This window comes from Phyllostomus hastatus, unplaced genomic scaffold (assembly GCF_019186645.2).
Source record: "Phyllostomus hastatus isolate PE091 unplaced genomic scaffold, TTU_PhHast_1.1 phas_scaffold_1674, whole genome shotgun sequence".
In the NCBI taxonomy this organism is placed as follows: Eukaryota; Metazoa; Chordata; class Mammalia; order Chiroptera; family Phyllostomidae; genus Phyllostomus; species Phyllostomus hastatus.
In genome coordinates, this window is record NW_025334011.1 from 3,305,101 (window position 1) to 3,327,319 (window position 22,219).

The following is a 22,219-nucleotide window of genomic DNA, read 5'->3' on the forward strand; positions in this document are numbered from 1 at the left end:
TAGGATTTGACTAGGTCCACTAAAGGTAGTCCTGTGACTGCATCAGCACCTGAAGGAAGTGGGAATGAGCAGAGGCATAACGAATGTTCCAGCCGGGATGGGGTGAGACGACTTGGAGAACTAGTGGGAGCTGAGGTTGAAAAGGCTGGGCTCAGGTTTGCAGGAGATCTTGTCCAAAAGACAATGGGAAGTCACTGAAAGATTTTGTACAAGGAAGTGGCAGCATTAAGGCAGAATTTGGGGAAGTGAAATCAAATGCAACAGTCTGATGGATGGCAAATAGAACAGAACAAAAAATAATTTAAGGACTTTTTTCATGATTACTAGACTTGGAAGCCATAAATACATGTAGCATCGCTCAGAAGCAGAGGCTCTGAGAAGGAAGGTGTAGGCATGAAGGGCACTCGTGGGTGGTGGCGGGTATGAATGCAGGGAGAGCGTCTGAACCCCCAAAACTTCAAAAATGTCCCTAAGTCTCACACACATACCTCCAAAAAGCTCTGGCAGGAAGACTGACTTTCATTCATATTAGGCCTGTCACCCAGGGCAACCAAAACTACCCACAGCAATTCTGGCAGATGACCCCACAAAGCAGACCAATCCATCCGGTCCATGGTCCCCACCTCCACCCGCAGGAGTCAGAGGGGAAGATGGAAAAGTTTGGGGAGTAGCCCCAGCGAACCAGGAGGTCATTTATTCATTCCTCAACCACTCTCTCAGGTGTTCAGATGCGGAGGATGACATCCGGACAACGCTCCGGCCACTCCTCCCCTGGGGAGGGTTGTGAAACTCTGGACACTTTGCTCCTCGCCCCGCTAGTAAGTCCTCAGCGCGAGGCTCCTCCCAAGACTTATAAAGGTCGCACCGCCGAGCGTCTGAGCTCCACTGCCGGACAGGCCTGTGTCGGAGGACGCGGCTGACCCGTGGCCCTCCAGTCCCTCTGCTGCGCTCCATCCGAAGCCCCGCCACCTCGCTGCTCCCGCAGGGCAGGTGCGCTCCCTCTGCGCCGCCCGCCTCCCGCCGCCCGCTGCGCAACCCGAGAGCCCAGGGGCTCCAGCGAGCACCGCCCGGAGCAGGATGGAGTCTCACGGCGTCCGAGCACTGCTGCGGCTCGGCCTGGGTAAGCGCCCGCCCGCCGCCAGGAGGGGCTCGAGCAGCCGGCGCTCCGTCTGTCATTTGACCACTGGGGAGTTTTCCACCCGCCTGAAGTGCCTCCTTACCGTGAGGTCTCAGAGTGCAAGCCCGTCTTTCCCGCCAGCTGGGGTTGGAATGGATGGGGTCCGGGAGGAGGGGAACTGGTGTTAAAACTGCTTTTCCTCGATAAATTAATTATCGGTATATTTGTCATGCATGAATTAGCATAGCTCCGTATTAAGCAAAATAAAAAAGGTCGTAAAGATTTTTTTTTTTTTTTTGCTTTTGTAAATTTGCTGTTCCAGAAATCCAAAGACCAGGATGCACTGTGGACATTCCAGTCTCGTTTTCTCTGTTGCGGGGAAGGGGCGGGCTGGGGGCCGTGAGCAGAGCCCAGACTCGCGCCCAGCAGAGCCCCTGGAAGGAGTGCGTTTCCTCCGCCCCTGCCCTCAGGGCTCCAATCAAGCCTGGTTAAGCTTCTGGGGGCGCTGGCGTGTGCGGATGTGAGGTTTGCGGGAGCTCCAGACCCCACGGAATTAAAACGCAGTTCCCGCTGTACCTGGAACGGGTACTCGCTGCCGATCCACCCTAGCACCGGCAGCTTCGACCTTCCCCTGAGTCCCCGCGGCGGATGGCTGGTCAGCAGCTTCTCATGGGCGCACATTCCACAACCTGTGATCGCTCAGTGCGCTTTAATGCCTGTCATTGTCCTGTTTGAGAATATTTAGTGCTACAGGAGAGAGAGAGAGGGAGAGAGGGAGGGAGGGAGAGAGGGAGGGAGGGAGGGAGGGAGGGAGGGAAGGAAGGAAGGAAGGAAGGAAGGAAGGAAGGAAGGAAGGAAGGAAGGAAGGAAGGAAGGAAGGAAGGAAGGAAGGAAGGAAGGAAGGAAGGAAGGAAAAGAATCCTTATATAACCTTCAGGGTTTTGAAAATATATATCACTTCTCCTTAGTCTTTTAAACTTCAAAAGGAATTTGGAGCTGTATATGAAAATTTAATACGGAAACAAAACTTGCCAGTCTCACATTCTTTCTGGACTTGCAATGAGGCGAATTCCCCTACCTACTTCCCTACCTGTGCAGGATGTGACAGTTAAATTATTATTTCGACACGCCTTATCTCAGGGATTGTGAGACCTAATAAAATGCATGCTATGCATAGTGGAACTTGTCCAAGTTCAGGAAGGTAAGTGGAAATTGGATCTCTAGTTTCTATCAAAACTTCGTGAAGGACTTGGTGGAAGATTCTCAGTAAATAATGTGGCTTTGCAATCTGTGTTTTGAAATCTCTGTGAGAAGAACAAAATCGGAAAGGTGGCAGTCTTCTTGCAGTTAGAAATTAACCTAGAGGTCAGAATGGCTTAGCACTTCCCCCACCACAACCCCTGTAAAGGTTTCATCTGAACAATGTGAGTGTCTGTTCTGGGACGCTCACTGAATATTCTAATTGCAGACGGCAAGGACCTATGAATAACCTGGTTACTACCCACCTAGTGTATGTTGTGTGTGTTTTTGTTGTCATGAAAGTGCTTAACTCCTTTATTGCATTACTTAATTACAGTTCACTTATTTCATCAGCTGCCAAGCCCATTTCCAAATGAGCTAGGTCAGTTTCTGTTTTCCCAGTGCGTTTAGATATTTCTCTGCCACTAGGAGAGTTCCTGTTTGAAGTTTTATGTCATATCTCTACAGTCTATGCAAGTATGCAAGTCCAATAGTTTTATTCTAAAGCACATGGAAAAAAGATGAAGCCATCTGTTATTTCTGAAATTGTCTCTCCCCCCCTCAAATGATTACCTAGATATGCTTTTCCCAAATGACTATTCTCATTTATTTTAGATTTCAGCAAACATGTATTATTGCCTTTTTGTGGAATTTATATGTCTTTATGAGTGTGGAAAAATATAGACATCTTCAGTTCCATACTCTGCCTCCAACACATGTAGATGTAAATTGCTGCATACTCATACAATCATTTGATTATTTTTCAATTTTATTAACTATTTGATATTGATGTTTTTACTATATATATTGGGAAACCATAACCCAAGTTGCCATAGAAAAGCAGGGCGAAACTAGGAAAATTCACACGGGAGTGTGCCAGCATTTTTCAATTTACAGAACATAAGAAAAAGGGTTGAGTTCCCCAAACTAGATAACACATTTTTAAAAAGTCAACAATTTTAGAGGTGAATTATCATTTCTAATCTTGTGTCTGTACCAGAGCAAAGAGGAGACATTTTTATCTGGAGTTCAGCAATTAGTGTTTGGGGGCTCTTGACCTCAAATCAAACATTTTCATTGATACCCAGATGGTCTTGGGAGCATGTTCCTGAGTGATATCTCCAAGACAATTTATCCTTATTTCATTGTACAATGACAGATGATTGAGAAGAATATAAACACTTTTCCTCTAAAATATGAGAAGCACAGATCTCAGTGAGAGATTGACTTTCCTCAGATCTTTTCTGTTTGTCTGAGAGTTTATGAGCTGCCTGAATGTTAGCTCACCTGAGATGACACATCATAGGCAGCAAACGTGATGACAGGCCTCTCCTTTCTGGTTTTGACCTGGGTGTCCTAGCCGCCTTCCGCATCATCTTGCCATATGAACAACTTCGGTAATTGCGGTGCGTGGTTCTGCACTGGGGGCCAAATCCAGGAGCCGGGAAGGGAACTAACAGTTACCAAATGCCTAATGTGAGCCAATCCTGTTGTGTGTTAGGTGCTTCACACATAGCATATCATTTACTTCTTAAAATAGCTGTGTGAGATCAGTGGGATTAGCCCAGTTTGACAAATGGAGGAACTAAGGCTCAGTGAAGAAACTTGGGTAAATGGCAAGAGTAAATGTATTCTGTACATCTTTGCCTAAGAATTTCCTATTTCCTGGTTAATTATCACCCAAAAGATGCAAATACCATGTAAGAAGTCCTGTTCAAAGAGACTATAAATTAAGGTGTGGTTTCCTCATCTGCAAGTCTTTATTCTGAATTAGACGACCTATGCAAATCGTCTCATTAATATGGTTGTAACTTCTGCTGGAAACATTCCTTCAGAAGACAATGGGAAGACTCTCCAAAGCTATAATAGGAGAGATCCCTGGGGAGGAGCACCCTGACAGCCATGGCCTTGGTATGGCAATACTGGAAGCTTTGAGAAAATGAAGTAATATGACAGACTCAGTGTCCTCTGGTGGTGCGTTATGTAAGACTGGGTGTCAAGTTACAGGGCAAATAAAGGTTCAGAGACATTCTAGGTTAAAGTAATGATTTAATTAACTATTTATGATATACAAAATGTTTTTACAGTTGTCCAGAAAAAATGTTAACCCTTAATTTCTTAGGACAAAAATCCTAAATTTTAAATTTGAGACATGAAAGTGAGTTAAATACAAATCCTCTTGAAAATCTTCCATGTAAGGGAAAAAGCCTCACTGTCATATATATGCATATATATGTATATATATTGATATGTATATATATACTCACATATTTATATATGCCAAACTTTATAGTTTTGAATCAAGAGACAGTCGGTGTGTAGAATATAGGTTTCACAACCAAGTTCTTTTATCTGATACTTTCAGAAAGACTTTTTCCTTTGTGAACCTCAGTTTGCTCATCTGTAAAATAGTTCATAATACCTGTGCTATCAGATTATTGTACATGGTTTTAATAAATTGGATGACATTAGAAAATAATAAAATCACTTTTAAAGTTAGAGGTATCATCATCATCATCATCAAGTGCTTTCTTACAGAATACTTCATTTGATCCTTACAATAATTCCCTTTTAACTGGGAAAGGTGTTATTATTCCCATTTTGCAAATGAAAAAACAGACTTAAAAAGAAGTGTCATCCCATGTGAAAGGCTTTATGTTTGAAGGTGCTGACCCTCTGCTGTGGACGCCCCCAACTCACTCTTCACTTCTGGTACAAGTTCTACTCATCCTTTAAGACTGTTCTCTGATAACCGCCTCCACCTTTCTTCTTCCACCACTCAAAAGTCAATGTGCATACTTACCTGGCAGGGGCGATGCCATGATTACGAAAGTTTTCCCGGGGCCAGGCACATCCACTGCACTCTCGATGTGCAGACCCTTGCGATTTCCCCAAACGTGAGCAACTCGACTTCATAGTTTGTGGTAGTGGGGGACTATGTTCTCATTCTCCCCTGGCAAAATATAAAATGAAATGAGTGAATGTGCAGCCTCTCCTCCCCACGGTTCTTGCACCTCTCCTGCTTCTGTGGTTCTGCACTTCCCAGTCACACTGTGTGCATCTAGCCCTGTCTCTTCTTACTGGTGCCGCACTTTTTTGTTTTCATTTACATTATGATAGGCTAATATGAAACACTCAGTAAGTGTTAGTTGGATGAATGATTAGATTGATACTTTTAGAATTCTCACCACTATGATTTGACTCATCCAGCTGTTCTTTGAAAATGTGCTTGAGAAGCTAAATATTTTGAGACTTAAGCAATAGTTTTTGAAAATTCAATTTTGTTGTTTGCTGATAAAACCTAATAATTATTCTTCCCTCTTTTCTCCATTTCTATCTCTTAGTGTGGTCTATAGTCACTAGTGGTCTGCCTTACAAAATTTAAGCATATTTTAAATTACATAAACTGTGGGTGAGAGAGAGAGAGATTGATCAGTGATATGACGGAATGATGGATAATCAGTAAAAAAAAGTATTGTTTTAGAAATGGAAGGAACCTTCGAGTAATCTAATCTAAATTCCATTTTCCTCGCTTATCTACTCCATTCCTAGATTTCTGTTTCCAGAGATAAGAAAACTCAGCTGCAGGAAAATTAAATTAGTATCTGAGCTAGAACTGACTCCTTAGCTCATGAGTGTAATGCAGCCTTGGGTGTATCTGCATTATGAACTGGATAACCCTTTGTTGAGGGCCTTCCTACAGGAATTGCTGGATCTTCAGCAGCAAACCCTGGCTTCTACCCACTAGATGTCAGTATCACCCTGGCCACTCTGGTTGTGACAACAAGAACGTCTCCAGGCATTGCCAAACGTCCCAGGTTGGCAAACTCTGGGTTGAGAGTCCCAAGTCCAATGGGTGTTCCATTGCTGTAACACACTGGCACTCGTAATTCACAGTTTGAATGATCAATGCTTAAATTACCAAGACAATTAATACTGATAGTAAGCTGGATGAAAGTATAAAACCAATTCTAGTGCTAAAAAATCAACTTAGCAATTTTTATGGCTGATTTTAGCACCATTTTCCATGAATAATGATGAAATTTGTTTGTGATGGAGTCACTCAAACTTTCTTCTTTTATCATTGCCTTGCTGACTACCCCATGCCTCCTTTGATCGTTCTAATCTCTTGCCTCCCACAACACTGAACTTCTTCTTCCTCCCAATTTTCTTTCTTTCTTTTTTTTAAAGATTTTATTTGTTTATTTTCAGAGAGGGAAGGGAGGGAGAAAGAGAGAGAGAGAGAGAAACATCAATGTGTGGTTGCTTGGGGTCACGGCCTGCAACCCAGGCATGTACCCTGACTGGGAATTGAACCTGCGACACTTTGGTTCACAGCCTGAGCTCAATCCACTGAGCTACACCAGCCAGGGCTCTTCCCCCCAATTTTCTTGGCCATTGCTCACTCCTTACCGCCTGTTTCCCAGTGTTCTATTATTTTCCCATTCCATCCTATTTCCCTTGAAACATTTGAGTGGCTCCTATATCTTCAAATGTCATATTTTCTTGTATGACTTTCAAATAAACTCCATCAACTCCATTCTTTAATATAATAATATAACCTAATAAATATAATATAAATAGATGCTATATGAACTACAAACTCTAGTTCCTTCACTCATAATGTTTTCCACTCATGTTTACCAGCAGCAAGCACCACCACAAACCTGCTGATCTGCCTGTTTTCTACTCTTTTAGTGCCACCGCCCTCTTTTGTATTTTTACCCTGAATCTCGGCATCATCTATGAATTTTCTCTTTTCCTTTCCACTCCCAGGTGTCCAGTCCCATTAAATCCATTTAGGACAGGAGCTATATCCTTCCTATCAATTTTCCTTTCAGCATCTTGCTCATTTCTTGCACACAGTTAAACCTCAATAGATATTTATTGAGCACATATAATTTGAGGTGCATAGTTATTAAAATAAGTAAAGGCTAAGCTGCTCTCTTCTTTTTATTTATTGGGTGGAACTCAGTCCTTCCCACGTGAGCATCACACTACAGATGCATGTGTACTTCTTACTGAAGTTGAGGTCGCCAGTTCAACCAAAAATATATTTCATGAAATAAATTTTTAGCAGCTTCAAATGTGCTAGGGGCATTATGCGGATTTGCTGAATGAAGAGTAATTAGCTTTTGGACTTTTAAAATTACCTTTGTGTACTCATTTCCCCCCTCTTTTTGTTGCTCACTGATTAAAACTTTGTTCTTTTGCAAATTCATTTTTAGCAATAGGACTTTATAAACAATGTATAGGATGATAGCCAATATGTTTCTTAAAATGTCATTACACATTCAAAGCTTCAGGCCATAATATGACCATAATGAGAAGAAGGCAAACAGTCATAATCCAAACTATTGCTCCTTTAGGGGATGTTTCTTTTGAAACAGGAACGTGATAGTGACTGAAAGTTCTGGATTGGTCTACAGGGATGGGTATGAGAAGGAAGATGGGAGAGAGTGAAGGTAAAAAGGGTTATAAAAAGCCCCTCCCATATAACACTATGTTGAAGAAAAAAATATTTTCCCAAAAAGACATTTGAAATAATACTCTAGAAATGAATCTTTGGCTTTTAGGAGCTGCAAGTCCCATATTAGGAGCTCTTTAGTTCCCAAATTCTAAATACTCAGATTAATAAAAATATAACATTTACACAACAGTTGATATGCATTCTCTCACATTATGAAAATATTTCCATTATGAACAAGATACATCTTTAAGTCTATTTTAGGATAAAATAAGTTATACCCTTATATTGCAAAGTATTGACTCTTGATTTGAATAGTTTTAAGAATAGTCTTGTATGATTACTAAAATATGAGCACTTTGAAGTATGATTTAGAAATTACTAGCAAAATTGAAGAGTATAATGTTCATGAATTGAAAAACATGGCCTATTAAATCTTTGTTTGCCCCTTGGTAATGAGGATCCTACGGCTGTCTTTTAATGTCAAAATTAAAAGACACACTTATTTGTAACCATTATGACATCAGCCTCTGGTTGCATCCTGTTTCAAACAGTTATAATTGGCTTTTACATTTCATTTTTTAATGAAGCTTAGTTAAAAGGTTAACATGGAAAAACTGTAAGAGGAGAAAGATTGCTAGTAACAATGATGAGGTTATTTACAAATATATGAAATGTAGGATGTTACCAGAAAGTACCGAGAGTAGTTTTTTACATTATGTAATGTAATACAGATTTTAGTTGTTTTAACTAAGATGCAGTGAGACCATGTCTAATAGTGGAATGTAATTTAAACGAGAGGCATCTGGAAATGCTGAAAGCGTGTTCACTCTTCAAAGCATACAAGATCTAACCTGTCTACTATGTTACAGACAAATGCCAAAATTACAGACTGCTGTGAAAGAGGCAGGAAAACTAACAGTCCATGAGTAGACTTGTATGAGACTGCAGCAAAAGTGTGAACAAAGTGATTTTGATGCCTAGTTGGGCTGGGCAAATACTATGATTTATTATGAGTTTGCTGTTCTGTTCTACACATTATACAAAGTAAAATTAGGAAAATCATTTCCATTCTCATTCTGTAACCTATTTCGTTTTACTTTGGGTCACTTTTATGTGCTCGATTGTTTTTCAGGAGAACCATTTTTATCCCTGAAAATTGCCATTGATTTTGCTGACTTGACTTGGTAGGCCAGGGAGCAAGTCCCTGCCTCCTTTTAGATGAACCCCTCCCCGTGGTCAAAAAAAGCAAGGTCAAAAGAAACCAGGTGCAATAGAAGGACATCTCTGGTGTGAGGCATTCCTCTTGCTGTTGCATAAACCGTCTTGGTGCCCCGGGGCCCACAGTGTTGAGTGCACCCCCCATTCAGGTGATAGCACTCAACCTGCCCCGTGTGTATGGTCCCCAATATTGTGTAAGGGTGTAGGCCTGGCCGTGACTCACAGGTTAGAAGTAGTTTGTATCCTGTGAGTCACTGACACCACTTCCTGCTGGCACCTTGGAGATTTCACTGCAGCACAATCTCTGAAAGATGACAGTAGAGAGAAGAATAGGTGAGCTTCAGAATCCTAAAACCCACTTGGAAATTGGACAGGAAAAAAAAATGACTTTAAGGGGATTTTGATTTTCATAGAAGCATTGAAGTAAAAGTTTTAACTGACAATTTTGAGTTTATAAATTATTTATCCCATATTACCTTGTGCAGAATTCCTCATGTATTATTTACCAATATAAACTTGCCACTAGATCTGTTTTCTGAAACACCAGTGCTACCCAAAATTTTCAGTACCATAGCCAATTTTTTCTTAGCAGTACCCATGGTCAAGGACCAAAACTCAAGTGTAATATTTATAGTTGACTCTTAGAGAGATCATTAATGTCACGGAAAGCCAAAAGATTAAAAAATATGTATATGAATATGACTTTAACATCTGTTCCTTCCCTATGTTACTTTAAAATAACAAGTAGTGAGTGATTCTTAAAAGCAACAGGGTAGTAGATATAAGAATCTCCTACAGTGCAGTTTTTCGATCTTTTGATCACTCCCACTTACTCCTCTACCCCAGTTTGCAAGGGCCTGGGGCAGAGGGGAGGTGGAGGGACACTTGAGAATCACTGTTTTAAAGCAGTAGAGCTATGTAGATGAACCCATGATTTAGAAGCAATGTTGGTATCTTATTGGCTATATACATCCATGATGGAACTGAAGTCTAAACACTTTCTGTTGAGGGTAACATTTAAAATTATTTACAATTTCATCTGTAGAATACCCAGATGTTGGATTAATGCAGCAAGTCTCACAGAAACCATCCTGAGAGATGGACTGTGTCCAAGGGAGTGTCACGGGTTAGGAGAGCCCAGTTTTTGTGGAGGCACACCCTGCACTGAACATTCTTTAATTCACAAAGACAAATATTTCACCTGTGGCCTGACCAACTGGAACAAAGTTTCCAACAATGGAAAAACTAACAAACTACTAGAATCCTTAAAGCAAAACAAAACAAAACAAAACAAAACAAAACAAAACAAAACACTGAGAAGCAACACCCCCAAACAATTAGCTGGATTCTAAAATAGTCCCAGATTGCAGTTGGGAGCAATTCCAAACAGGAGAGGCTAGTTTCTGATTTCTGCAAAGGATAAAGAAATGTGCTTCAAATGTACATTTGCACAATGGATGGGGCTGCCTCCAAAGAAGTCCTCAGCTGCAGAAGCATGGGGGAATAAGGGGGTCAAGGATGTAAAAACATAAATCTAGAACTCCAGTTTGTATAAGTTAAAAGGTTTAATTTTTTAGTCATTAAAGCACAGAGCAAAATTATATTGAGAAGTAGAACAAAATTGACTTGGATGAGATTACAGCTCATTCTCCATGAAAAACTATGTGGACAAAGTCATCTTTTTTCATCACTGTTCAGCTGACAATGAAATCCAAATTTTAGTCATTTTTCTTATTTAACAAAGATGATATTTTTTCCTATAAGAGTAATCGAAACAGCATTTATATTGTTGTAGAAATATGGAAGGGGGAGGAGATAGTTTTAAACTTTTCAAAAAGTATTTTCAAATAATCCAAAAATTATGAAACAATGTCAAAAAATACATTTCTAACTCCTATCTTCAATGGTCACTGGATAATTGGTCTTAGACAAGACGTTTAATTTAACTGCACAGAGGTTGTTTGAGGCTAGTAACTACTTCACAGGATTGCTACAAGTATCAAGTTTGAAACAAAATTATGAACTATGATGCTAATAAAAAGAATGCAATTTGCTTAACAGATACATGCCTTCTCTGAGAAAAAAATAAAGTCCTGTATTACATGGGTTAAATCATTGTTTAAAACACCCAATTGCAGATGTTATGACTTTGTCACAGGCCAGTAGGGGGCACTACCCACCCTTACTGCTGACACTGGAGGCCAGGTGAGGAGTGACAGGGAACACTGATGGGAATCTGGTGTGCTAGGCATTTCAAAAAAACATCTTTATTCAATTCTCCCAAAAACTCTAAGAGAGGGAAATAAATCACATAGCTTTCTCCCAGGATTGCCTTTTCATCATACTTTGTTGCCTCCCTTTGAGGTTAAATAATCACTTCAATTACATTTATACTTGTTCCTTCCATGTGTTGTCTATTGTACTCTAGTATTGTTGTCTGTTTCCAAATTCTGTAACATGGTCCATGAAGAACAATACTGTGTACCTTTAGGAAAGTTACTTAAACTCTTTATGTTTCAGTTTTCTCGTGTGTCTAATAGCAGCATGGGTACCTTCATCAGAGAGTCAATAAAATGTTTAAATGAGAAAATATAAATAAGGAGGATAGAAAGATGTTTGCATGTAGTACATTTTCAAGAAATGTTAACTACTGCCAATGTTACTACCATTTATATTTATGTAACAATTACTCATACAGACCAGAAAGAGTGGTTGAAGTACAAATAACTAATTCTTAAACAGCTGAGACTAAACTCTCTCTAATAAGTATCTGTGCAATTAAAATCCTTCTAACGCTTTCTATGGAATTCAGAAACTACTTGAGTCATTCTGGTGCTTATTTTCCAATATTTATCTTTTCATGGGAGACTTGTGGTGTTCAAATGCTTCCCAGGCTGATAGGAATTGCATTCTAGGGCTCGGTGTGGTTCATCGAGCATGTGTGCTCACCCCCACATTAGATATGTTCTGACTTTGTTTAGGTTACCTTTTACAATGCAAAGAGTAATTTAGACACTTAAATCAACAGCAAATATATCTTAGGCAGAGAGCCTATATAGTTGGTACCATAAGTAGAACCTAATTCTTATTTGAAGCTTTTTTGTGTGATAGGTTCTATCTTGGAGCATTGCTTTGAGCTTAACATGGAGTAAAACATTGGAGAGGCTACAATGTTCCAACTTCTAAGCTTCTTAGGATATCAAACTTCAAAATCAGGTCTTTGAAATGTTCCTGTGAGACACTAAAGCAGGTTAAATCTCTAACTGTGAATATAGTTCCAAAGCTTTTGCTCTTGAATATGAGCTGGGGTTCATTTTCAATTATATGCCTGTTTCCATGAATCATTTTCTTCAATGGTTTTGATGGATCAATTCTCGAATTAATTTAAACAACTCTATCAATACTGCAGTTTTGTGGAAATCTGACCAAGCTTTCTCTCCTTGAAGCATTAATTACATATTCAATTCTTTCATCAACAGGTTTTCACCTTCTACAAGCGGTGCTCAGTACAACTGTGGTTCCTTCATGTGCCCCTGGAGAACCTGGGGATGACTGCGCAGCCTCAGGTAAGCCCAGCTTTGTCAACAGTGCTTGAAAAGGTTACACATTTTGAACAAAAATGTAAAAACTCAAAGATTGTACATATATGACAGCTACTGTATTAACGAAAGAATTTTTAACCCCCTTATGAACTAACAATCTGGAAAACTTATGTAAAGAACTAATTGGGGGTAGTTCCTCTAGCTATATGGAGAAATTTGATCTTAAAGAGATAGGGAACAAGAAAATCAGATTCCCTATGGCCATTCTCCAGAGCTTTGCTGTGAAACATTGTTAGAGGCTGGATCCCAGGCAAAATAGGGAAGTTTAAACTTTGTACACAGTACATAATCAGTGTATTTTTGTTGTTTTTTGTAACAGGAACAAGTGATATCCTGTCTTTTTAGTCGCAGCACTTATTCAGAAACATTTATGGAGCATGTGCTATGTGCCAAACATGGTGGTTAGGCATAGAGGTGCAGAGTGAATGATGCTCCGTCTTTTTCCCTCGAGGACCCTAGAGCACTCTGAACGTGGCCCTGCTTTATATTTAGGCAAGGGTGCTCATGTAATGGAGTCAAGGGTTACCCTGAGCTGCCGAGACAAGGATTATTTACGCTGAGGAACGAAGATGTTTTTTGCACAACTTCAGCTCCTCTCTTGTCTGCCTTCATCATTGGGCTTTCTGGAGGTTTAGTCTGCTGCCCTCTTCTCCTCCTCTCCTTTTTCTTTTTTTTTTTTGCTTTTTGAACAAAAGTGTTGCAATTAAGATACAATTTTAAAAAATATTTTATAAACGTTCTTCACATTTTAGTAACTAAAATAATCCCAAAGTGAATTTTACATGTAAGTTGCAACACTATTTCTAACAGTGCTCCTATTTTCTCAGTTGTAGTGGCCTAACCAAGGCGTCTGTAATTCAGGGTTCATCTACTTCCGGTTCAGGTCTCATTGATAGAGAAGTTGGGAGGCTTTGATTGATTTCTTCTATGGTAAGCTCAAAAATTCTAGAAAGTACACAGAAACCAGCCTTACTAGCTTCAAAGCCAATAGAGAATTGAGCTCTTTTTAATTAATTAATGCATTCAGCTTACAGGTACTTTTAGAATAATGAATTTCAGAATTATTTTGAGATTAAAAAATTTAGACACACTTTGGCTAAGTGAATAACTGTGGAGGGTAGCAGTGTGTGTGTGTGTGTGTGTGTGTGTGTGTGTGTGTGTGTGTGTGTCCTAGACTTACTTTCTCTATCTTTAAATGTTGTTCTTTGATAATTAAATCCCCACATTTCTCTGGTTTAGTCTGTTGGATACTTTCCTTTGGGCTCTGGTGTTTGTTTCTTGTTTAGGGAATGTGATAACTAGAGTAACTTTCTACTCCTGAAAATTTTCCTCTCCTTTGGTGACCTGATCTGCTTCGTTACAGTAGATTAGTGATTACTATTATAAGAGGGTGTTTTGTGCTTCAGAGAAGTCAACAGAATGCATTAAACTTTCCATTTTCTTCACAGCTCAGACGAGAAATGTTCCACGTGTGGCTCAGGTGTCGAAAATGAAGTGCAGCCCTGACGCGAATGGCTACTGTTTGCATGGAGAGTGCGTCTACCTGGTGGACATGAGAGAAATTCACTGCAGGTAACGTCCCCCCACAAACAACACACAAAAAAGGTTTTTGAAATGTATATTTCTTTATTTTTTAATTTTCAAAGTTACTCTATATTTACATGGGGAGCAGAATATATGTACTTTGAGTATGCAGTTTATATCTACTATTAAAAACTTGATTGAGTTTTTTTAATTACGGGGCAAATAGTAGTTATCAAATTGCACAGATACTTCTGTGCAATCAATTCTATCAGCTTTGGGGAGGGCTTCAGATGCCTTCCTCTCACGAATGCCACAAGAGCAGCTCAACTTTTAATCTTTTCACTGGACTTACCAGCTACTGTTTTACGACTTGATTCCACTGATACAGACAAAAAGCACTTCAAGCCTAAAAAAGTCATGAAACACTATTCTAGACTAGCAGCTGTCCCAGACCACCATTTCCACACCCCAGTTCAGCTTGAGAGCTGTGTGCAGCTCCTTTGATTCATGCTGGCCTAGTGCTAGGTCAGTCTTTGAGTTCATTTTTTAACTTCCGGCAAACCTCGCTGATTTCTTGCATTACAGCATGGGATCAGTTCGTACAAAAGTCATAACCATGTTTTTTAAAAAGTAATGGACCGCCCTGGCTGATGTAGCTCAGTGGATTGAGCGCGGGCTGCGAACCAAAGTGTCGCAGGTTCGATTCCCAGTCAGGGTACATGCCTGGATTGTAGGCCACAGCCCCCAGCAACCGTGCATTGATGTTTCTCTCTCTCTCTCTCTCTCTCTCTCTCTCTCTCTCTCTCTCTCTCTCTCTCCCTCGCTTCCCTCTCTAAAAATAAATAAATAAAATCTTTAAAAAAAGTAATGGACCATTCTCTGGCATTTTCCTCTAGGTGTGACTTGGGTTATGCTGGCACCCGATGTGAGCACTTCTTTTTAACCGTCCAACAGCCTTTGAGCAAAGAATATGTGGCTCTGACTGTGATTCTTACCATCATCTTTCTTCTCTTAGTCGCTGGCTCCATATACTACATCTGGAGGTGGTAAGTCAGTGTTGTTTTTATACTCTGTTTTTATAAATTCTTTTATACAGTGTAGACTCTCAAACTAGTTAAAAATGTGGACAGAGTATCTTTTTAGAGGGATAAGGTAGACTCTGCACCAATGATGTTTATACCAAAGTTTTAGTGGCAGAACATTGGGCTAATAGTAGAACATTCTACTATTAGCTCTGCTACTTACTACCTATGTGACCTTATGCAAGTCAAACTTCAGAGTATCAATCCTTTATAAAATGCAGGTACAAATCCTTATCCTGCATTAATCACAGAACCTCCCTCAATGTTAACGATGATAGAGCATGAGAAAGTAAGCCATAAGCCATGATGCCAGTGTTATGCTTTGTCATTTATCTCTAATTTATTGGGTCAAATTTTTGTATTTTATAAAACACAGCCTTGTAAATTAAATAACCCCAGATACTTAGTATCTTAAACTTTAAGGCAGACTAATAGAAACAAGTTTCCATACAATTATAGAAGCTTACATTTGAAAAATGGTTCGTGTCAGTCTTCTGAAACAATCACACTCCATCCTTAGGTGCATGCTGGTCATCCTCAAGGATGGTCATGTGTAATGCCACGGTGTCCCGGTCAGGACCAGGGTGTGGGGATGGTGTGCATTAGTTAGTAACAGCTTCTCTTAAAATGTCTCCAGGAAATCCTTCTTATTTCGGAACTGTTACAAAGTGTTCAGTGTACGTTTGAATGATTTTTTTTCCCTGAAAGCAGTGCACTTCTTTTGAAGGCCTGAAAGTGCACTACTTTTACAAGAGTAGGTTTATTTTTGCCCATGTTTGATTTTAAGTATCCATCGCATAATAATGCCTTCCTCGTTAGTTATGATCACAGAACTGAATGAGATTAAATCTGAAACACACCTAAAAGTTGTCTGACTATGGTTCTTTCCTTCATGAGGATGGGGAAATGACATCTAGAGTGGTGAACTGTCACGCCCCAGCTCATGGACTTGACCAGTGGCAGAACTAAGTCCAAACAAAGACTTTTTAACTATATTATTTATTCTACAAAACATAACCATGTACCTCATTCCAAAATGGGTAGAAAATTAACTCAAAATATTAGGAAGATAGCTTGAATAAATGAATGAATGATTCTGAATCATGAATCCTGGTTGGGAGATCTTGGCCAGGTTATATAACGTATTTGAATGTCACTTTCTTCATCTGTAAAATGAAGATGGTAACGGTAAATGTGAGGATAAAATAAATACTGAATGTACAGTACTTAGCCATTATCAGTCACCTAACTAGTGGCTAATAAATACTGGTTATTTTATTTTTTATTGGTGACAGCATTATGTCAATGTAATGGATGGAATGTAATAATATAGTGCAATATTCAAAGTACTGGTTCCTTAGTAGGTAGGTAGGAAAGAAGCAAACAAAGAAGGAGGGGAGAGGGGGGGAGAGAGGGGGGGAGAAAGAGAAAGAGAAGGAAAGAAAGAGAAAGAAAAAGAACCAAAGTAGCTTAAATGTGGTCACATACTCCTGGAATTTTACAATTTTCATAATAAGGTTCAAGCCTCTGAGGACTCCTTTAATTGTTTCACCATTTCCTTCTGAAATTCTTTGACCACACACTGCTACTCCTTCTTCCCTCCTTATTTCTCCTTATCCAACCTAAAGCTCCTTTGCCATTCTGGAAACACTATGCAGGTACACCTTTTGAATCCATGTACTTGTTCCTTTTGTTAACATACTCTGTTGTTATTACTGTTAAATACAGTGCTAACACTTTATTTCTGAATATTTATTTCTAGGTGCAGAAATCGAAAAAGTGAAAAATCAAGGAAGGAATATGAAAGGGTGACCTCAGGGGACCTGGCGCTGCCACAAGTCTGAATGCTGACATCACGCTCGTGGGCCAGGCTGTGCAGCACGCCTGTTGGTGTTAATATTCCTATTTTATTAATAATATTTATGTTTGGACATGTGCTGTTGACAATGGCATATTTTTAGTATACTTAGAAACATTTTTACTTTTGTTTTATTTTTGACATACTACTTGTATACTGTGCACAAACAAATATAGAAAGAAAATCGATATATATTTTTTCCTGGGCTAAATGCTTCATTGAAAGCTCCAAAGCTTCTTTGCCTGCTGCACATAACTTGCTCAGGAAGTATTGGCAAGTGGCAGATTTCTGTAAGCCTAAATGCATGGTCAAATCAATTTAATAAATATATTTTTCTACTCCTCAAAGCAATGATCATTGGTCTGATGATGCCATCATCTGATGTATAGGTTGGCACCACTGTTCATGTGTTGAAACATCTGATACAATGGGAATTGGGGGGAAGCAAATGTGAGTCATGTGCTATACGTTACCCATTTGAAACAAACTAAACTGGGAGAGCTCCACTCCCTCCTGGCCCTTCCTCAGCTATAACTCTGTTTACCTGCCTAGAGGGGAAGTGGACAATTCTCTATTGCAACCCACAGTTCCTGTGAGTCCTAGTCACCCATCTAACAGATTCTCCTTAAGTGAAATGAACTGAGAGCTTAATTTTATATTATCTTTTAAAATAGTAGTTATAATAGTAGTTATTTTATAGCTTCACAATACTCCTTTTTGTACAGCATTTATGTGAGGTAACTGTTGCCTATGAGATAATTATAAAGAAGTCCATACTAAAAGCCAAAATTTGTGCTTCTTTTTAATTTATTTTCATTGGAACTTTGCTGAAGAATTCTAAGATTAACTCACAGTCCAAAGTTTGATGGACTAATCATTATTTTAAGGCATAAGACAATAGTCGTATATATATTGTCCAAAGACATAAATGCAGTTATTTTCTACATAATATATTTTAAATTTGAAAAATACAGTAAGTTGCTCTTTGTAGAATTTAAAATTGCACATTTAAGATTATATCTTGATGCTGTGGGAAAAATAAGAAAAAGTAAGTCACAATATATTTTATAAAATGAACAAACTTATTTGAAAGCTTTTCCAATTTAGACTTAATCATTCATCCTTATTGTGGAGACTGAGATGAAACCAGGCCCTATTTTTTTGTCCTTTGTTTATTTTTTGTTAGAGACTGAAGTTTCTCCTGTGCTCTGGGCCTATGGTCTTAGTGAGTTAATAAGGGTACGTGGGCAACTGCATAAGGAGCCACAGCTGCCACCAGCATTGGATCTCACGGGAGACTGTCTCACTGACGCTAGACCTTTGGGTAGAGTCTCTCAGGATTGCATAGGACTATACCCTGGCCAGGGACGGTCTGTCCTTTCTCTACTCTTTATCCTGACATATGCAAGGGCAACCAAGAGAAAATGAAGTGCTTGGTGCTAGGACTTGCTCCCTCCTGAACCCTTCCCTCTGTTATATTGGCTGGTGCATTCACATGACTCTAATCCAAAGTCCTGGATCTGGTTTCTACTATTAAGGGAATATAGATGTTCACATGTAAACCCCCATGAGCTCAATCAATCAGAATTAGTCATTTGTTGCCTTATCAAAAATACATAAAACTTAATAACAAGATAAAGAGAAATAAAATAAAATTTAGTGAGATCAAAAAGAGTATTTCTGTTCCCCATTTAATATAGCTGAAGTCAAATGTACTGTGTAAGAACTCATTTTAAATCCTGTGCATACTTATTGACCCTGTAAACAAAGACCTTGTAAACAAAATGTAAAAACCCATTTTAAGTGATCTTGATTGCTCAAAGAGTATGTGTTAACTAACCAAGAAATCAGTTTTAATTTATTTATTTTACTGACAAAGAGGGAGCTATATTGGCTTATCTTAAGCATCTTAACTCATGTCATATATCTAATTGTAAGTAGTTTGAGGTGTTTCTAATCTGTGTTTAAGAATGCTTATAAATCCTGACTGGCGCAGCTCAGTGGGGTGTCATCATGCAAAGCAAAAAGTTGCCATTTTGATTCCTGCTCAGGGCACATGCCCAGGTTGTAGGTTTGGTCCCTAGTTGGGGCATGTATAAGAAGCAACAAGTTGATGTTTCTCTCTCCCATCGATGACTTTGTCCCTCCCTTTTCCCTGCCTTCCCCTCTCTCTAAATATAAGATCTTTAAAGAAATTTTTCAAAAAGAAGTCTTAAAAAAACCAGCCTCTAAAAGTTAAGTGTTTATTTAGAAATGCTCATTGAATAACAAAGTATGAGTCAGATCACTGTTTCTGCATGAAAAATAAGTAAAATCTAATAGCCTTAATGAGGATAGTACTAAACAAAAATAAAAAATATGATTGCTATCATCTCTTGTTTCCTATAGGCAATGGGCAGATTTTGATCACAGTTAGTCTATCTTTTTCATTTTACAGATTTCTCACCATATGTCTAGAAGAGACTATTTATAAACAACATACTGAGAACAAATGTAAATCCAATGCATAAATGCATAACTTACGGCTTCCCACAAAGGCCACACAATAACTTACCTGACACATACTCTGTAACCAAAGACATTAAGTTCTATCAATTGGTACAAAAGGCTTAACCTCAAAATTGATATTTATGCAATATATTGAACACTTATAATACAATAGAACATTACTGTTCTAGATGCTTTGTTTGCTCTCATCTTTCTGCCAACTGTCAATGTCAAAGCAATAGGAGAAATGGCACGCTGGTGTGACTGTGTCTAACTCAGACTTTTGCATCCTCAGGAAGACAGCTAAACTCATTTGTCTTCAGATAACATATTTTCATGCAACAAATGCATAGTAGTTTCTAATTTCTATTGATATCAATAATGCAGTTTGTAAAAGCTTATGTCTGATCCACTTGGTCACTTGCTGTAATATCTATTTTGTAGACTTGGAAAAAAGGCATTTAATTTGCTGCCCAATATTTTCAGGTTTTTTTCCCACTCTTATTCATATGGGAGAAGGAGGAGCAACAACACGTATAAACAGTGTTCTGGGATACCTTTTTTCTCCTTTTTTTAAATTGTATTTTTTCTATTATCATTTATCCCCCTCACACCCTCTTCCCCCTCCTCGTACCCCCTCCCAGTTCACACAGTCACCATGCTGTTGTCCACGTCCATGAGTCCTTTTTTATTTTTTGCTTGACCCCTCCACCCTCCAATCCCCTACCAAATAGCTGGAGTACTTTTTAATATTTTAACTAAACAGTAATTTTATCTAAAACATATATGTTATTCAAATTGGAATGATGTTAAATATATTGTTCTCTTAGTTTTTTTGTACTCTGTAATTGCACTTTTAGAGTTTGAAGAGCCATTTGGGTATACAGTTTATATTGAAGAGGCGATGGGACATAAAGTTGTATTGCCTGCAGATTAAAGTAATTTATGTGATAATGAATTTTATCAGAGTACTGAATTGTATCAATTTGTTTGTGCTCAATATCAGCTTTGATAATTGTGTACCTTAAGATATTGAAGGAGAATATACTTTACAAGATATTGTTGATGTTTATTTATTTTTATTGAGAACTGGAATAAATTAAAAAATAAAAATGCATTCAGTCATGCATTAAAAACTTCACTGGTAATCTCTTTTTCTTTTTTCCATAATTCACTAAAAGACTTAAAAGCAGTAACAAGACCACAGTGTATTTAGATATAAAGATGATACGGTCTTAGTTTGCAAAAGCATTATATAACTTTATCACATTTTATTGCCTACCATAGTCAAGAATTTCTTTGAAATATAAAAAGCCACATTATTTATGAAATTCTGGGTGTTAATGTTTTTAAATATATTTTAAAGACTATATTAAAAGAGTATTTATAAAAAGAATAGATACCCTATTCTTAAGGTAAAATATTCTAAGAATATTTTAATCAAATTAAATTGGAATTATTTTGAAGAATTTGTTTTTACATTCAATATTATTTTGTATTAGTTTCAGGTGTATAGCATAGTGATTAAACAATCATATGTTTTACAAAGTGTTTCTCTGATATTTTCATTACCCACCTGGCCCCATACATAGTTATTACAATGTTATTACGTAGTTATTACTATATTCTCTATGTTGTGTTTTATATCCCCATGACTATTCTGTAACTACCAATTTGTACTTCTCAATTTCTTCACCTTTTTTACCCATCCCCCCAACCCTTTTTCCCTCTGGCAACCATCAGCCTTTGCTCTATACCTATGAGTCTGTTTCTGTTTTGTCTGTTAGTTTGTATTGTTCTTTAGATTCCCCATGTAAGTGAAGTCACATGATATTTGTCTTTCTCTGACTGACATTTCTCAGAGCACAGTAGTGGCAACTACTAAAGTAGTTGCAACTACTAAATGCTAAAGTCTAACATAAATCCTCTGTAATCAAAAAAACCTATCTTTAAAGAAAATTTTTGTCTCCATAAATGATTTAAGTGAAAACTTATTTTTTCTTTAAATAAAAAATCTGTATGTGAATAACTATGTACTGTGTCAGATGGGTACCAGACTTACTGGGGCAATCACTTTGCATGTTATACATAATAAGAGTCTGATCATTATGTTGTACACTAGAAACTAACATAATATTGTCTGCCAAGTGTAATTGAAATTTTTTTTAATAATCGATTTTTTAAAAAGTGAGTAAGAAATAAAAAGCCTAGATACCCTACTGAGAAATAACTTTTGAAAGGACACATCAGCCAGAACATATCTCAGAATTCCTTCACCTTCTTGCAAGTAACGGGCTCATCTTCCCAGCCCTTGAGAGCAGGGACGTTGGTCTCTTGAACCTCCGTCACAGTAATGGCTTCCTTGGTTCATGCTTCAACAACCTACAGAGTGCCTTATGCATTTATCAGCTCCTTGGTGCATAGTTGGGAGATAGGACAGGGAGGCATAGCTATGACCACTTTACAGGGAGGTAAAGTAATTTGTCCATGGTCACAGTGATAGTGAAAGGAGAAGATGGCATGAGAAACAAAGTCTTCTGATCCCCAATTCTACTGTCATTCTGGCCCTGTCAGAGGCAGCAAAGCCATCATGTGCAGTTAATCTGAATCTGGTTTAGAATT

At 38.5% G+C, this 22,219-nt stretch overlaps 1 protein-coding gene and 1 non-coding gene across 2 annotated transcripts; both read left to right on the forward strand.

The window, feature by feature from the left end:
• Positions 1-893: 893 nt before the first annotated feature.
• On the forward strand, positions 894-19,142 carry EREG (epiregulin). Its single transcript, XM_045857906.1, has 5 exons — positions 894-1,120; positions 12,524-12,610; positions 14,095-14,218; positions 15,067-15,216; positions 17,015-19,142. The coding sequence occupies exons 1-5, from the start codon at positions 1,078-1,080 to the stop codon at positions 17,094-17,096; spliced, it is 486 nt and encodes a 161-aa protein (XP_045713862.1). The 5' UTR covers positions 894-1,077; the 3' UTR covers positions 17,097-19,142.
• On the forward strand, positions 5,152-5,312 carry LOC123831398. The gene has a single exon (XR_006787919.1). It is a non-coding gene; the product is annotated as a U1 spliceosomal RNA (small nuclear RNA).
• Positions 19,143-22,219: the final 3,077 nt, after the last annotated feature.

What these genes read in the sequence shown, in the direction of transcription:
- EREG (XM_045857906.1), top strand. Translation starts at nt 1,078, where the DNA reads ATGGAGTCTCACGGCGTCCGAGCACTGCTGCGGCTCGGCCTGG. An exon ending in ACTGCTGCGGCTCGGCCTGG is followed by an intron (nt 1,121 to 12,523) that starts GTAAGCGCCCGC and finishes TTTCATCAACAG; the next exon opens with GTTTTCACCTTCTACAAGCG. An exon ending in GGATGACTGCGCAGCCTCAG is followed by an intron (nt 12,611 to 14,094) that starts GTAAGCCCAGCT and finishes TTTTCTTCACAG; the next exon opens with CTCAGACGAGAAATGTTCCA.